General features: G+C 38.6%; 1 protein-coding gene across 8 annotated transcripts in view; it reads left to right on the top strand.

Annotated features, from left to right (window-relative positions):
* Positions 1-18429, top strand: part of GRM1 (glutamate metabotropic receptor 1) — a 177275-nt gene that overhangs the window by 25031 nt on the left and 133815 nt on the right. For all 8 annotated transcript variants that reach the window (XM_061378723.1, XM_061378722.1, XM_061378725.1 and 5 more), the window contains exon 3: positions 13918-14167. In XM_061378723.1, coding sequence (XP_061234707.1) covers positions 13918-14167 — 250 coding nt within the window. The remainder of the gene's footprint in view (positions 1-13917; positions 14168-18429) is intronic.

Raw genomic sequence — 18429 nt, 5'->3', positions numbered from 1 at the left:
AGCACTGGAATAAGTTGATCAGAGAAGTTGTGGTTGTGGTTGCCCCACCCCTGGCAGTGCTCAAGGCCAGGCTGGACGGGGCTTTGAGTAACCTGGGCTAGTGGAAGGTGTCCCTGTTCATGGCAGGGGGGTTAGAACTAGATGATCTTTAAGGTCCCTTCCAGTGCAAACCATCCTATGATTCTATGATCTGTTACGCTACATTATGATGTTCCTCTATGCTTCTGTAACACACACCGAATGAAAGTAATTCCAAGGAAAACAGCAGCCACAACTGCTTTTAACAAGCAATAAAAGGCAAAAAGCTGCAAAACCACTGTACTAGTTAAAGAGGCCAGTGCGTTGTTCCATAAAGAGAGGTGATTCTCCCTAGACAGGTGCATTAGTATGTCACCAAACTTGGTCCTAGTGCTGCTGAGATCCTAGCTACTCAGCTGTCTTTCTGAGTAGGCTTTTTGCCCACAGCTGATGATGAGAGGACAAAAAGAATCATCAGATACTGTTCCTTTGGCTGCAGACTGCTATGTAATAAATTATTTTAGAAGGTTCCCATATATTAATTCAGTAAAGAAACAGTTCACCTGTTTTATCTTCTTTAATAATTGCAGTAAGGTTTCATATGATGCTTTAAGAATACTACCTTTAAATAAGGAGTTGTATTTGCCTCCATCAGAATCTAGCGATTTACATTTTTCATTAGGTCCCATTTTTTTTGCTTTCTAATCTTTTCATGTTGTTTTTAGCATGTCATATTGGTTTGATATGCCCTCTTTGTAAACTAAGGAAGATGTAATAAGACAGTTTGGAAATATTGCCATTCTAAATTGTAAGAATTCTCAGAGGCATTGTATAAACTCGCAACCCTAAGTTTTTCAGCAAGCATTAGTCTGAGCCTCTGTTGTGTTTTGTATTTTTCTTTTTTTTAAATAACTCAGCCCAGTTAATGTCAGGCTTTTTTTTTTTTTTTTTTAATGGGACACCATTTCAAAGTTTGGTTTTAAATTAATAAGAACTTGGAAATTCTCAAAAAGCACTGACTTAAGATTAGGGCAGGCAAACTACTCAGCTAAAAATGGAAATCTTTATGCAAAAATACCATACCAATAGTCATCAGCCAAAATACAGCCTCTTCAGGGGGCTGAAAAAATAATACAGTTATATACCTTTCACTTCAACTGACCTTTAGCAGACTTCAAAAGCTTCTTGCAGGGCCATTTGTCTTTTTTGATTGCTTGGTAATCTTGCCTTGGCTGTTTCACTCGCTAACAAGATGTACTTGATGGTTTTACAGAGTTCAGTAACGATTTCTGGTTTTTTTCTTAGATTTTCCCACTCTGTACACTGAAGGTTTTTAAAATTAGTTTACCTTAGAAGAGAGAATCAGTTTATCTCCTAGGTTCCCCAAAGCTTATGAACATACCTGATCAACTATGCATTTTTTCTTTTAAGCATGGTCCTTCTGAAGTGCTGTAACCATCCTGGCAACACAGTCCTCTTGCCTCTCTATAGGTATCAAGCACCCAAAGAATATAGATAGGAATGTTGGAACCAAGAAAGGAAAAAGTTAGATGATATTTTGCTGATATTTGTCAAAATCTACAAACTTACACATCTTTCATGCCTTGTCATTTCTCTGCATCAAGTTGCAAAAGCATTTTTTAAAAAATACAAAATGTTAGCCCAAAGCGCCTGGTTTTGCAATTGTGTATGTGTCCTGGCTTCAGCAGTAGCAGTCATTCTTCTCCTTCTTAGTAGCTGGTGCAGTGCTGTGGTTTTGGCTTTCAGCCTGGGAACAGCACTGATAACACCGATGTTTTTAGTTGCTGCTCAGTAATGTTTACTCTGACCAAGGACTTTGTGAGTCTCATGCTCTGCCAGGGAGGAGGGGAAGCCGGGAGGAAGCAGAGACAGGACACCTGACCCAAACTAGCCAAAGGGGTATTCCATACCACAGCACGTCATGCCCAGTATATAAACTGGGGACAGTTACCCGAAAGGGCTAGATCACTGCCAGGGTCAGGCTGGGTATCGGTTGGTGGGTGGTGAGCGGTTGTATTCTCTTCCCTTGTTATTTCCCTTATCATTATTATTATTGGTGGTACCAGCAGTGGGTTTGTGTTATACCTTAGTTACTGGACTGTTCTTATCTCAACCCATGGGAGTTACATTCTTTCGATTCTCCCCCTCATCCCTCCGGGAGCAGGAGGAAGAAAGGGGGGGGGGGGAGTGAGCAAGCGGCTGCATTGTTCTGGGTTGCCGTCTAGGCTTAAACCACAACAGTATGCCTGTAACTCTTGATTCAATCAGTGAAGTCTGCATCTTCAAAACAGAGTAGATTTTGGCCCTCACTGTGTCATTTATCAAGCTTTACAACAGCATAAAATTGTCAAATTATCAAAGGTGAAAACTGAGGTCTCCCTAACGTGTCTCCTTGTCTTCTTCCCATAGTATGTTAATATGCTTAACCATATGCTTTTCTGATATATTAAAACCTGGACAGATGTATAAAATTGCAGTTCCTTTGAAAATAACATAGCAATGTGGGATATGTAATCATAGACGCAAAATCTCATACACATAACATACAAAACCTAATTGCTGTTAAGAAGGAGGCAGGCCCATAGAAAAGTCTAACAAATGTAGTATATGTTCATACAAATTCTTTTTATGATTTTGAGGTTTTTTTGTTGCCAAAGATTTTGCAGGAATGGGCTTGCTAACAGTCGTGCCAGTAATTCCTGTCATCAGGCTGACATTTCAAAAGCAGCCTGCCTTCTGCATTTGTATTCTCCCTCTAAAATACATCAAAATCACTACCCTTTGCCTTATGTGGGGCTGCAGTGATGGTGGAAGAGGCCATCACATTAACAGAATAAAGTCAGGGCCAGACAGCCCTTGGCGAGCACCTTTTACTCTTTGTTCATATGGGAAAGTAACAGCTTGGAACAAGTTGCTTTGCCCATGGAAGCTGTGAATATTGCTTACATGAGGGGCCTTCTTACCCCCTTACTCCTCTGGGTAAGCATCCTGGGGGGATTTGAGCTGAATCCATAAAAGCAATATGCTGAAATCTGTGGCAACAGTTTGTATATGATTTTATTTATCACTAGTAGTCTTTTTCACTCCCTTCCCCTTGATATTTCGTCTGTGCAAGCAGGAAGTCTTGAGCTGATGGCACCAAAGAAAATGAGCAGTGGCTAATTTCAGTATTACCTTCTGAGGCTCCAAACGTTTTCAAAGGAGATACAGAAAAATTTGCCTTCAGACCATATTTTAAATAACAAAACTGTTTGCTGTTTATTGAACACATAGATGGTGAAAAACACAGCAGTGTTTTAGAAACAGAGAAATCCTGCTGATAATGAAACAGCTAAATGGTTTCTTCACTGTCTAATTCCTCTGGCATGTAAGTGGGATTTGCCCAGTCCCTGAGCACCTCTGCTCTCATGCACAGCTGCAGACGCATTTTCCACAGCTGTGAGATCAGAGCCAGGCATGTCAATGCCACCCTTTGGCTGCTTTTGAGGCCGAAAGCCTCGCTTCTGTGCTGACAGCAAAGTGCCGAAGCCGAGGCGGGTAGGCCACCCAAGTGTTCCACACAGCCTGCCATCTCACAGCTTGCTTTGACAGCAGTTAATTACAATGTTCCTGGGGAGCTCGTACACAGCAAACTGTATAAGCATAGCTGTCTTGTCCTTAGTAGCTGCTGTATTTGGATGTGCCCAATATAGGGAGGTGGGAGAAAGCAAGGCTGTGCTCGTATTCCCTGGTGCTTGCAGGAGGCTGTGGGTATTTCATTACCCTTCGACAGAAGCCAGTTCCCTTCCCCCAGCACATCTTTCCAGGAGTGTTTATTTGGGGACTGAGCAGCTGAAGCCAAGCTGGGATGACAAGCTTGGGTTCAGATTGTTTCGAGCTGGGAACAGGGGACTGCTGGGACCTTCTGGATGACTGTACAACTTGTGAGCACCCAGATGTCATTTCTCAGTAAGCCACAGGGCTGTGGGTGTGGAGAAAGCAAGTTGGAATGTATGAAAAAAACCCCAATCTTTTATTCTTTCTCTAAGAATTATTCTGTTTCTTAACCCAGCAAAGGGTCCTCCTCTTCTCCCTCCAACAAACTGTTTTACAGGTTTGGATATGCTTAATATAGCAGCATTGCACAGATCTCCCCAGGGATGCACGATGCGTGAAGAACCACATCAGGAGTGCTGCAAGGGTCTCTCCCTCGTAAGGCCTCCCCCGTATGGTCCAGAGGGTGCAGGATGTGATTTGCAAGCTCTCCTGGGTGGAGGTGTGGCTGCGGGAGGACTTTTTTTAGTTTTCCTTGGGTGTTGTTTTTTGGGTGCAGCCTGGCAAAGCTCTACAGATGCAAACTGCCACACTTCTTGGTCAGTGTGTAACACAGTGGTGGATGGAGGAGGTCAGCCCTGGCTCGTGAGGTCAGATAACAGCTGCTAACTGTTTTGTGAGATAGTTTTGTGACAGTTGTGACAGTTCTGCTCTTTGTAGGCTTGGCTAACTCTATAATGCTTGTGCTCAGTCCAAGTTCGTGCTTCTGCAGCTTATATAGCAATTCAGGGAAGATGAATTCTTAAGTGCTTTACAATATCTTATGTTTCCAGGCTTATCACTGTGTCCTACTTGCATTTAGCCTTTCTTCCCTTCTGACGTTCACTCATTTATATTACCTCTGTGGGAACTACGCAAAGTAAATTAATAGTTCGTTCTTTGCTTGTGGTGATCCATCTTTTACATTAATTGCCTATATTAGCTCAACCTGGATTCTCATCTTTAAGTTACCTTTTCATCTCCAGAAATGTAGCCTGTGGGGAAATGTATTTCAAATGTTTCACCAACCAGCATCGGATACGCCTTTTAACATTGTGTAATTCAAACATTTATATTGTGTTAATACTTGAGGTTATGAGCTCAATTGGAAATGCCAACATGAATATCTCACCTCAACTTTATTGCTGAGAGGACAATTCAAAATTAGGATCTTTTTGTTTGTTTTATTTTGAATTTATTTCTATGAGTCTCAAATCCTACAAAAAACTTGTGCTATGTATTTAACTTTTCTGCTCTAAGTCTTTTAAAGCATCACTGTGCGTAGTCAAGTCACCATCTGTGACAGTGTTTGCAGAACTGGGACTTCAGCTTTGGGGTGATTGGAAATATTTTGACTGAATGCTCCTTGGAGGGGGGCTGTTACTGAAAAATATTTATAAAACTAATTTCAACATTTTTGAAAATGTTGATTCTGTAAAAATGAAACATTTCTATTTAGATAAGCTTTACTTTTGCTTATGCGTTCCAGTTCTCTTCTCCCAGGCCTTGTTCTTAAGTTGTTAAAAGTGTGGGTTTGCTTCTTATCTATAGATTTCAGATTCAGCATCTAAACATTTGTTGCTTTTTTTCTTCTTGTATAAATCCAAGGGGCAGAATTGTTTCATATAGTATTCTGTGTTTCTGCCAGCTGTGATGAGATAATAGATTGCAAATGATTGGTCATAATAGTAAAAATCAAAAGTAGACTGAGAGTAAGGGTATAAGAAATTATACTTATTCTCATCAAAATGTAGGCAAACAAGCCACTGTCTTTCTTAAGCAGATTTAAATTGAAAGACAATTCTTTCTACAATCACACATTTTACTTCTGAATAGTAAGATTATGATATCCATGGATATTGATGAAGCGTACATCAAGAAGTCTATTTTCTCATTTGCAAAAAACCCCATAAATTTATTCTATTTAGATGGACAGTTTCTCTGGTGATGGATAGGTTAGGATTAGCTGTAGTGGTTTAGACAGAAGATTAAGATTTATTACTTAGATATTATTACAAACCGATATAATTCACATATAGAGCTATGGCTCAATAAAGTAGTGGTGTCTAAAAATCATATACAAGCCAAAATTGCCTTAAGGACCATGAAGATTTAGCTCTGGTGTTATAGTTCAGGTCAGTAGTTTTTTGGATAGTTATTTCAGTGGTGTGTATTAACAGAGTGTAAGGATAAACTGTAATAGTTTATTTAGCCTTTAAAAAAATTAGTCACTGATATCAAGTACTTCCGTGGGAATAGGTCTGAACACTAATTTCTCTCTAATGAGAAAATGAGTAGAAAATGCACCTTAAAAAGCAATCTAGTTTCTAATATACTTTACAGGTACTTCCTAAAGCTGTTAATCATGTAGGTTATTGGGAAGTATTCATAGTCTTGCTGACTCTTTATGGAGTATTGCATAGTACCTTGTCCTGTAAATCCCAGTTTGTGAAAACATGGTTTATAAGTATCTTGGTTCACAAAAATGAAATAGCCATTTTTAACTCTGAGAATCATAGGGAAAGGTCAGAAATTGATCATGCTGTGCCCTTAGGTTCAGAAACCAGACAACCAGCAGAAATATGTTTTTAAATTTCCACCCATTCCATTGTGTTCAAACCTTCATTCATAGTACAGTAATTGTGTACAAGATTTCTGATTGCTCGAGGTTGGCTCAGGATGTTTTAAATCTTGTTCTTGGAATGTGAGCTAACCTAGTTGCATAATTGCCAAAGCATGAGCAGAAGTGAGCATGTGCTCATTCTTTTTGAAATGCCTGGTCATATTAAAAAAAAGGAGACTATTGTTCTCCTACTTTGATGTCCTTTCTGGGTATTATTTGTAACTGTTTTTGTAAGTGATTTTACCAACTGTAATATTTATAGCATGTTTAAAAAGACCCAGAGATTACATCTAGGAATATCGAAACTTTATTCTATGTTTAGTTTTTCCAGCCTCATCAAGAAACACAAAAAAAATCTGTGACATTTCGTTCAACCAATGCCACCTAAGACAACTAGCCCACAGTTAATGTTAGACATCACTAGAGTATTTTTAATACATTCTGAAGGAAAACAGAAGCTCCTTACTGATAAGTCATGAACAGAAAGACAAAGTTCAGCAAGTAAATTTGTTACGAGTACTGTAGATAAGGCAGGGATGGAGCTGAAATTGTTCCATTAGAATATAAAAGTCTAAACCTCATTGTTTAGACACATAATAAATAAGCACTGGGTGTAGTCTTTGAATACATTTAGGAAAACAACTTTGGCATAAAAAACACATTTTGACATTTCATTAGGGAAGTGTCATTTAGCACTAATTCTCTCATTACTTCAGGACTGACTTCACCTGTGCTTGTAGTTCTGAGAAGAATATCAATTAGTGATTCAAGATGATGCACCTGCTTTAATCAGGATGAAGGCTTAAATATAACCATTTTATTCAGGAGCAGAATTTTACAGAATCCCAAGCCTTGGAAGGGACCTCAAGAGATCATCTGGTTCAACCCCCCTGCAAGAGCAGGGTAACCTAGAGTACAACACACAGGAACTTTTGTTTGTGTCTTCTTTACTGAGGTAATACATTGCTGTGGTGAGTTGTTAGCAACATATGTATACTTTGTAATTATTGACAAAAAGTAAGCTAGCATTTAATAAAATAATGTAGATTTTCTTATTTGAAATATAATTTTTCTGGAAAGTTGGATTATGGTAGGAATAGTGTATTGTTTACTGACTATAACATCACCTAAATTCACCCTTTATTTTTCTGTTTTTCCCTTGTACTCAGTTTTACTCAATTCAGAAAATAAAAGACTAGCCTTGTCTCAACAGCATGCTTTCTGCATTTCTAGAAGGGCTTTAAGTTCTGAAGAAAATAGGCTGTAAGCACAGATGGCAGAGGTCTGTGATGTGTACTAAGGATGACTCAGTTAATTCATTTAACACATTCCTGTGGTGTTCATAAGGCTGGAGTGCAGTTGCTTGGAAATCTCTGGAGAGCACAGAAAATTTAGCTTTGAAAGAAAAGTTTAAAAGATGGGAGTGTTTACAGTGCTATTTTACTTTCTAATAGTGAGTTGCGCTCTTCATAATTAAAGGACAGTGAGGCCTCTAGTCAATGCAAAATCTTTCCAGCGAAGCAAAATAGCAAGGGAAAATAGAAGGGAAATGCTTGCACAGAGCCATGAGCTTGCCTGGGAGACATGCAGGTGGTACTGAGGAGGTCTGTGATGACCTACAAGTAATTAAAAACAGCAGGCTGAAAGCAGCTTTAGAACTGAATTACTGGGTGGCTGGGCCTGATCCAAGTGATTGGGAGCAGTGAACAATCTAGCTGGTTTCCAGGAGAGGAATGCCTGTTGTGGGTACCTTTGATGTTCAACCTCTATTAGACTGTCCTTAGGGATCAATGTTGGTAAGATTTGTTTCTCTCTTCTTTACAGCCACTGTACTTTGGGAAATTGAAATAGCTACTTCAGCATCCCCTGTAAAGGAAATTTTTCTTTTGCTTATTTATCTGCAGACTACTTCCATTAAGATAAGAGGTAGAATTTTCCTTTCCCAGTTAGACTGGGAAAACCAAAGTTTTCCTTTTTTGTATTTTTTCTTCTGTTTTGTCCTGACTGATAATGGAAATAGATCCCATGTCTGTGTAGAGTTCTTATTGTGCAATGGTCAGTCCTGTAGAGTTTGTGAGGGCTCTTATAGTCTAACTTGTCTGATTTGAAGTTGTGCCTTATAAAACACCAGAAGTGATATATACGGAGTGAAAAAAACAAAATTATGTTGAGTGAGCTATCTGAGCTTTGAAAAGAAAGTATGTAGTAAAGGGTTTTAGGTGATAAAGTCAACATTAAGTGAAGAGGGTTCCTTGAAAAAGGAAACAAATACTCTTTGGTATAACTGGTAAAATGTTCCTGATATCAGTGTAACTTCAGCCTTGAGAAAAATATTCTAGGGAAATATGGAAGTGTTTGATCTTTTCATTTTTCCCCACTGATAGAAAAGTCTGGCGGAGGAGGAATGGTGGCAGTTCAATGGTCCTGGAAGCTGTGTGCCAACAGAACTGCTTTCTATGAGTATAGTGTTTATGCTTGGGATATATCAAAGTAACACACATGGGCAGATCCATTTCTACAGCTTCTATTTTTTTTTGTCAGGCTGCTACATTCAAGGAGTAAACATGGGCTTTGGCTTTCATTTTTAGCTCTTCCAATCAAATGTGTGGACCAATGAATGTGAATGGTGAAATTACCAAAATTGAGACAGTGACTGCTTGTTATCTGGGACGCATTAGCTGATTATGTATGTGCTCCCAATCTACTACTAGCATATGAGTTTAAATCTGATGGGTGAACTTCTTAAGTTTAGTTTGCAATGGACTAAGATTATGCATGTGACTAGTATGTTTTATCTATTAAAACATACATTAAAATGAGGTAATAATTTTTTATTAACTGTCCCGATGTGAAGATGGCCTTGTGGCATAGGGAAAAGTAGGATATTATAGGAAAGAAAGCTACCATTCTTTCTTGCCATTTTTCTTTCTTTTTCAATTTTTTGTTTCTTCTGCTCTGTGGTCCAAAACCATCCAGTCTTCCCAGACTTGTATTTGATAACTGTACAGTTACTGTCATATTTAACATTATTGCTATTTTTTACAAATTAGTTATTGAAACATGCCAGGAAGTATCTTAATAGTTGGATCATGTCCTTGCTTTGCCCTTCCCAAATAATATGCCTTTGCTCTAAAGAAGCTTTTGAGTAATTACTCCTTGCTGTTATGACATGTGGTCCTCCTGTTCACCTCTTACTTTCTTTACACCAAAAAACATTTAAGTAGCTGAGGAAGAGATGTGAATCAATAGCGAACACTGAAACAAATTTCATACCTCCAGAAACATATCTATAAGCCTGGGAGAGGTGAATAAACAGATCATAATGTTGAGAGAGGAAAGAAGAGAACACTGAATAGTTTCTCACTTTTTATTTGTGAAAAGGGGACCTTACTGCAGTATGACTTGCCTCTGTAGTACACTGCAGTGAAGACAGATTTTTGTTGTCTTACTGGTGCGATTCCTTTGCTATATATTTGCAGGGTATATGTTTTTTGTGTGTTCACCTGTTGTTTAGGTTGTGGTTAGTGCTGCTGTCTAGAGGAATAAATGCAGCAAATAAGCCCCTAATGGCAAAGAATAGGTGACCTCACCTGAAGATATTGCTTATGGAAGAAGTTGGTGAATTATCTCTTGCTCCTTGTCTTTTGATACTTAAGAACATTCTTCTAGGCACAACCCTCTGCTGTGGGTTGTTGTTGGCTTTGTGTGTGTGTCTTTAAAGGGGTTTATCAAAAACTAGTTGATATTTTCTGCTGACACTGAAAACAGAGTGGGAAAAACCACTTTGTCTTTCTTCTCTATAGTTTTCTTTCTCTTTAAGGTTTTCTTTTTAACAGGTGCTAGCCTATATTTTAAGGGAATGTTCTCTGCAGCACAGATTTGAATGATTTGTATTTCCTTATGCTGCTCCACTCATCCATCTTTGAATGAAATCAGACACGGATTTATGTGCAGCATGCTGTTTTGGTTATAACAGTACCTTCTGTCATGTGATTTGAGAAGACCCACACTCTGTGCATCCATTAAGATGACAATCTCCAGTGTTCTCATAAATACCTCATTGCTGAGGTTACATTTCTGCTTCATGTCATAACAGAAAAAGAAATGGTTCTCATGATTAAGAGAATGGGGGGAAATTTGTAATCAGGATTTGTAATCAATTTGTTGATCAAGATAACATATTTGATCTTAACTACAGTGTCCTGATGTTTTCATTAAGATATTTAATGCATAGAATGCGAAGAGTGGGAATAATTCCTGCAATATGTAGGTCTCACCAGCATCTTTAGATATGTGAATCCCTCTCAGGAATGGCCTTCTCTAGGACTTTCACAGTGGTGAAGTAGAGCTGTCTTTGGCACAGAGAGCAGTGTCATAAAAATCCTCTTAGTGAACTTACACCCATGACAACGGTTAGAATTTACCTTAATACTGCTGTACAGACTATGCTTGAAGTATGTAATGAAAATGTCTGGTTCTCTGAATACGGTGCAAGTTGAACAGAACTAATAAAAGAAAAATCATTAAAAATTAGCACAGTATTGTGGGGCTCAAAGTATTTTAGTAGTCATAACAAACATCAGTTATTAGTAGCCTCACAATAACAAATAATCCTGCTTTTCACAGCTGATCCTTGTAACAAAAAATGGTTGCAGCTGAGATTGAATCTTTTCTTCAATGGTTATTTCAAAGGAAAAGTGGTCCTCAGCCCATGGCCCTGTTGTAGCTCTTCACCGACTACCACCTTGTGTAGATTTCTTCCATTACACACTTCCCCTCTCAGCTATTGCATGCATATGGATTGAAATGGATGTACCCACCAAGCTGGTACAGATGGATATGTTCTTGGCTGTTGCACAGAATTAATTAGTGTTTCCTATTCTATGTATGCTGTTACATTGCACATGCCCTGGTAGCTGCATGTGTTGAACAATATTTCTGTCATGTTTGTTTTCTGCTGTAGCCTTTCCCCTGCAGGGAGGGAGGTGTGCAGTGTGCTGTCCCACTTTGGGAGTGTGGCAAATAAATGGACTTTGAGAGGACCTCCTGGCTTGTCAAGAGTTGTCTCTCTCTGTCAGATGTCTATGTTACATAATGCCACTGTGAGCTGAGCAAGCTCTAGCGAGGCATCAGATCTCTTTTTTCTGTGCTAGTATTGGAAAGCTGTTCTACTACTTTCATAAAAGGGTTAGAAAGCTTTCATTTTCAGCTTCAGATTGTTTCCGACAATTGTTTCTGCCTTGTTTTTTTTGTTTGTCTCATGTTAATCTTGATCTTAGTTAGCTTTTTTTCCTTCTAGGCTCTTTATCACACAGGATCTATAGGCAACAATTTTATTCTCTCATCATATATTTTGGTAGGCTGTTGTAAAGTTAGTATAGGTGTGACTATGTTTGAGATAACTGTTATTCCATCAAAATTAAAGCTGAGAAAAATCGTTCTAAGTGAATTTAATCTTTTATTTCTTGAACTCATGAGCTTGACTTACAGTAGAGCTAGTGCTGTACCGTTGTATGAGAAAATCCCATCCTACCTTAGTATTTTGGTAGGAGTCCTACTACATTTTTTTTCTAATATGTATTGCCTAAACATCTACTAAGATGCTCTTTAGTTCTCCCTGCTCATGTTACGTAAGACTTTAAGAATAATATTACTGGTTTCAGATAAGTCTATCTTGAACAAAGTTCCCCATAAAATTGGGAAATATATCCTAATTTCCTTCCAAAGCGTAAGATGTTTGGTAAGGGCAAATCAGCAATGAGGTTGTCTTGCCTAAATCTGGGACTTAAGGCAAGTCATAAAAGCAGTACAGCTCAAACTGTCCGTCTTCAGGTCCTGGGGTAAATCCCTTGGTGACTGCAGGTTATGGCCTATAAATATGTGGAAATGTCTCTATCTGCATCCTTCTCAGCATATGAAAAGCCCTATATGAGACCACATAATTTACCCAAGTACAGGGTCATGAATGGGACTGCAGCTCTGAGCCCACAGTGGGGGCTGTTGGATTTTGTGTTCACACTAGGCACAGCTCTTCCTCTCTTTTCCCTTCCATGAATCCATGTGGGTCTATGGCATTGCTCCCAGTCTAGCGTATGTCTAACTCAGACTAAAAAGCAGACTAACCTGATTGCTGTATCTGGTGTTGAGTCACAGACTGGAATAGAGGCTGTTTTGCTGTGCTGTAAGTTTGTGAGAATCTAGGGCAGCTCAGTGCAAAAGGCTGAGGAACTTGAGTTTTGTGTTTGACACTATACGGGGCAGGTTTGGCTGCATTCTAGTATGACTATGGCTATCATAGTTTGATCTGTGGCAAATGATGCACATACCTGGAAAACTGTACTTCCTTTTACTGGATTTACAATAAATGCCCAAGTTGTCTGTTGCTGAATTTTCTCTCTGGTAGCTGAAGCTTTTGAGCAACTGGATATTTTTTTTTTTTTTGGGGGGGGGAGGAATTTAGGGTGATTCAGAAGTCGTCTTCTTTGCAATCCGCTATCTCAAGCTGCCTCTGCAGAGGGGGAAGATGGACCTCTTCAGTAACGCCTTGCTTGCAAAGGCTTGAGTCTAAAAGTGATCAGCATATCTGAGGCTATTCCCTCAATAAATTAGGCAAACATTACAGGTGTGGATAGCATAAAATTAATGCTTCTCTTTCTGAACCATTTCTTGTTGCTTTTAATAGATGCTTACTTGTAATCCATCTGCTCCTCTTGCCTGATTGATATTCATCATCAATCCTGTGCTCATGGCAGGCATAAAATATTAAAAAAGAACCATGGAGACTTCACCTGACTCCATAGCTGAAGTCAGTTTGAGGTTTTTTGTAAAGCTGGTGGTTTAACTTCCTGAATGTAAGCAGAGAAAAGAATTTGAGAATCAGTTTTAGTATTGTTTGAGCCATGAAGTTAAAATATTTCTTTATCTGGAAGAGTTATTTCTGAAGTTCTTACAGATAGTCTTTTATTCCAAGAGAATAATGAAGCCTGAATTCTTAACTGTTGTGAATGCTGGTCAGTCAAATTAGTGTAAGTAGCTTTTAAAATGGTACCAGACCAGTGTATGTTAAATTTACATCCATTTTTGTTTCATTTTTATGAGCAGAGGCTTCATGTGGTACAGGACAGCTTGGAATGAAACAGTTTTTTTTTTCTTTACTGTGACCGTTTTCCTGTACTAGCTCAACTATGATTTTGGCATAGGAATGTTAGTAAGACTTAATTCTCACTGTCTGAGCTGTCCTTGTCCCCTTTTCTACCTATCCATCCCTTGTTTGCTTTTAATACCCACTGGTAAATCAATGTAACTTGCAGTCTCCAGGTCTACTGAGACCTCCTGATACATGGGTGTTGCTCCACTGAACTCAGTATGTTCACTTTAGTGGGTCTCCTTTGCTCTTCTTTCTGTGAATGTCCCCCTTAACTGGACAAATGCCTGGTATAATAAAAGTTTATTTTTTTGAACAGGAAATTATGGGGAAAGTGGAATGGAAGCCTTCAAAGAGCTGGCTGCCCAAGAGGGTCTCTGCATTGCTCACTCTGACAAGATCTACAGCAATGCTGGCGAAAAGAGCTTTGATCGCCTGCTCCGCAAGCTGCGTGAAAGGTTACCCAAGGCTAGAGTGGTGGTTTGCTTCTGCGAGGGAATGACAGTGAGGGGGATCCTCATTGCCATGAGGCGCCTTGGAGTGCTTGGGGAGTTCCTGCTGATTGGAAGGTAAGGCTCTGAGTATGACTTCTCTGCCTGTCCTCTTCCTCTTGTCTTGCAAGCAGTCCTTTCATTCCAGAACCATGCCACTCAAGCTGCCTGTAATTTCCATATTCACTTGCCTAATGAATGAAAAGAAGTGGAAAGGTGGTACAGCAGATCTTGGGAAATGGATGTGAAGATGTGTGCCAACTTAATCAGTGGTGTTGACTTTTGCTGAAGTAAATGTTAATTCCTAACACTTTAATATGGATGTATGGCATTAGGGTTTTTTTGCACAATCTAGGGAAATGTTTCATACACAGATTTTAGAACCAAAGTAGGAATTGAAGAATTCTGGTTTCAGAATGTGATCTGGAAGTGTGATGTGTGAGACAATTTCATGTGTTTCACTAACTCCTGGTTATTTGAAACCCCGAATTATTGAATGGTTTTGTTTACTTGAACTTTTGATTGCAACTTGGCATTTTCAGTTGTACAGTTTGTTCTGATCTTTGCTGTTGAAAGCCAAAGCACTGATGTTATGCAGACTTGTTTGTTTTTTAAAACATCAGACTTGCTGATGGCCAAGTCAGTATATAAGTGTGTTTTTATATTACCAGAATAACAGTGCAGATGTGTATTTAACAGTCAAAGGCTGTCTTTATGAGAATGGTTGCTTTTTAGTTCTGGAGTTTATTTTTGTAGATATTCACTGAAATATGGTCATTTTAATTCTATCACATATAGTATATCCACATTTCCATTTTTGTGATGGTTCATATTTTGAGGCTTTTTTGACTTTCACTTTAATTTTTGCAATGTCTTTGCCTGTATTTTTGATGAATATTGTTTAAACGACAATTTGTCTTCTCTGATAGATTGATAATACTTTTTTTAATCCTTCTATTTACTCTTCCTTATTTATTTCTTAAACACCATTCCTTCAAAGCCATTGACTATTGTTTCCATGCCTACTTAGCTTCTGTTGCCTTTTAATTCTGTTGCCATTCTGATCTATTGGACTTCCTTTTGTCCTTTTTTTTTTTTTTTCCCTAAAGTCTTTGTGTCTGACATTGTCACCACTGGGATGCTCTCCTTTTGCTCTGTGCTATAATATTGGTCCTTCCCTGATTGTATTGTTCCTCAAACTCCACAATTATGACTTTTAGTAGTCAGAAAGCTAATCTGGCCTAAGTAATTATTTAAAAGCAATCAATGGCTCTCCTTTCATCGTTTGTTTTTGTTCCAGTTTTGGACTGCAGTCTATTTGGAACAGAAGCTGTATCTCTAGAAGGCTGTGTAGATAAGATGTAGCACATATGGAAAATCATCAGCACTAAAATAAAAACAGTAAGGCAATATTGAGACTAGTATTATGTTCTAGACTTGTGCATGTGCATCTGCATCATTCAATACACATAATCTGAAATGAATAATGGAATGTTTCAGGACTGACATGTACTAAGCATGATTTTTCAGTGAACAGAAGAAATGAGCTATAACAAGATTGGTCTGGGTAAAAGCATCCATGGTCTTTTTGTAAATGCCTTGTAGCTTTCAGCAATGTTGTACCGCCTTCTTGTATTGTCACCCCGTAGTGGTGTTTATTGCTCACCTGATTTTTGGTGCTCTCTCTTGTCACTGTCCATACATAGAGCCAAAGGAAAACTGTCTCCTACATTAAGCACAAAACCTAGGTACATTGGTGGTGCAAAACTTAATTTCCTATTAGGCCATTTACTCAATCCCATACTCCATGATATGTGGAACATTTCAGCTTGAAAGCTTGAATGCAATCCTTTATCAAGCATTATGCTACTCTGTTTAGTTCAATTGTTTGAGAAGCCTCTAAGAATCTGTCCAACAGCATTGCTTTGAAGTTTTTGTCAGAAATTCTCACCTATGAAATGCTAATAATGGAATTTCTGTGGAAATCAGTGTGTTTTTCAGATAGGTTTTCACATACCCTGTTTTGTGCTGGCAATTGAATATGGAAGACTCCTTTTAGGGCTGGGTGGGATGTTCAGATTGTAAAACAGGCTGGCTATTGCTTTGTATTGTCTGGATTGCCCAGCAGCTGATTGAAATAAAAAGTATCATAGGGCTTGCATGCGTTCTATATGTGCTTGCAGAACTAGAAGAAAAAACGTTTTCTTTGAATTACCCTAATTTTTTAAAAGTGGCAAATCTAGCCAACTTATTCATAAGGAAGTTGCAGTGAAACTGTGGTGCTATGAATTTGGTCATTGGTATACAACAGGAACCAAGGCATGCATTAACACTGCTCTGACATGCTGTTTAGTCTTTTCTTATACAAGTACCCAGCTAAGCAAAAAACCAAAGCCTTTTAAGATCATTCTTTTAATGGAGGGAAGTGGGAGTGAATGTGAAATCAAGATTTTTATTTTTTTTTTTGTAAAAATGAGCTAAACATTCATTTACCGACAAGTTTGTTATCAGCCACACTGTATCAACCCCATACTCTGCTCTGACTCACTGTGAAGAGGAAACCTTTACAAAGGGACACCTGGCTAAATATCTCTTTTCCTACTCTATCTTCAATATTGCTATTGATCAAAGCAGACAGGAAAAGTTTAGCTTAACTAAATTCAAGGTATCAGAAAGAGAGCTGAGAAATTTGACTTCCATTTAATCTGGGAATGATGCACTGGGAATTACAGTGAGCCAGGGCTGGGTCATCAGACACTGGAGACTTTCTGGGATGATCTGACTCAGGCATAGAGTTAGGACCCTGTTTGTGCTGCAGCTATTCCCAAATTTGTATTGGAGGTCTAACGAGAAGTTCAGTCTCCTTGCTAATGGAAGTCGGAGTCTATTACGTTGGTAAGAGGAAAAGGAATTTATGAATCTGGAGGAAAGCTGGGATTAAGACAGGACAAGTTCCAATCCCATCTAAGGGAGAATGGCAGATGTTTAGAAATCCATAGTTTCTGATTGTAGTAGTGAATTCAGTGAGAAAATTTATTTAGCTATGAAAGTATGGACAATAAAGCTTTAAAAAATGGCTGATAATCGAAGGCAAAGAAGGCAATAATTAATCATGGCTTTGTATTAAAACAGTGATTAGAAAAGTATTGGAGTAACAAAGACAAAAAATTATTCTAAGGTAATAAACTGTACTCTTAAAGGAAATGATGGGATAGCTCTTTTAGCAGAAATTAGTTTTGATGTGAAGAGATTAGGAAGAAAGATGTTCAACATCATGTGTCTAATCATGTTTATGCAGGCCACTGGGTTTTATATTACTTAATAAGCATCAATTAAGTTTTGTCAGAATCTTGCAAGATGGATGAATCTTGTCTCTATCCCTTGGGATGATACATCAGGACAATGCATTTAACTGACTTTCCAGCATCTGTGTGGGTAAAAGAAAGCAAATGAAATAAGCAAATGAAACCCCCAGTTTACTCTGAGATCATTGGAGAGGAGACATATAAGATGGCTGGAAATAAAAATGTTTTTTTGTAATTTGACAGTTTCTCAAACTCTTATGTGCAATGGTTTGTATGAGGAACTTTAGAAAGAAAGGATATATTGGTGCATGTGCTGTTTTTCAATAAAACACTTAGTAATGGAGTATGTGTTTTACTTACTAAAGAGAATTTATATATTTACTTCCATGGGCTTTCCAATATTTAATGGTCTCCATTAACATGGCTCTAGGGGCTCTTGTAGAACTGTGAATTTTAAGCATTGGTAGGGTCACCTCTCCTGAAAGTTGGGACTCTTGGCAGTGAAGATACAGTTGGGTTCTTTGCTGTGAACCCAGTGCACAGGGTCAGGTTTTTTTTTTTCCTATATCTAATAAAATCCTTTTCACATTGGGTGTCAGAGCTTTCAGGATGCATAGTGTAATGGATTTTTTCCTACCTGCCTTCCCTTCACAAGTCAATAATGGTGGTTTTGGCATTTAACTTCACCTTTTCTAAAATATTGACAAAGGCATTGTCAGTGTAAGGTGTTCAGTCTTGTCTGACATTGTTGGAGGTGTGGAACCTGATTTCACTCAGGTGTAAGATTAAACAGCTTGTTGGTGAGTTGAGAGAGAAACATGCCCTGATGTGGTCAATCCCTTGGTGGCAGTGTGTGTGGGAGGATTTGGGTAGGTTCCAAGGGCAGTTATCATCTCCTAAAGCCTGGGATTCTCTGCCCGAACAGGCATGTAGTGCCATTAAATTTGTGCAGTACTTGACAGAAAAGTTGCCTACCTGAATAAGACCCATCAGTTACTAGCACTGTGACTAATGGGTGCCTGTTGAGTTTTGTTA

This window comes from Neopsephotus bourkii, unplaced genomic scaffold (genome assembly GCF_033783945.1).
Source record: "Neopsephotus bourkii isolate Nb327-2 ecotype Australia unplaced genomic scaffold, CSIRO-AGI_Nbou_v1 NB_1767, whole genome shotgun sequence".
In the NCBI taxonomy this organism is placed as follows: Eukaryota; Metazoa; Chordata; class Aves; order Psittaciformes; family Psittacidae; genus Neopsephotus; species Neopsephotus bourkii.
The sequence above is the reverse complement of the archived record's forward strand: the minus strand, read 5'-3'. Positions and strand labels throughout refer to the sequence as shown.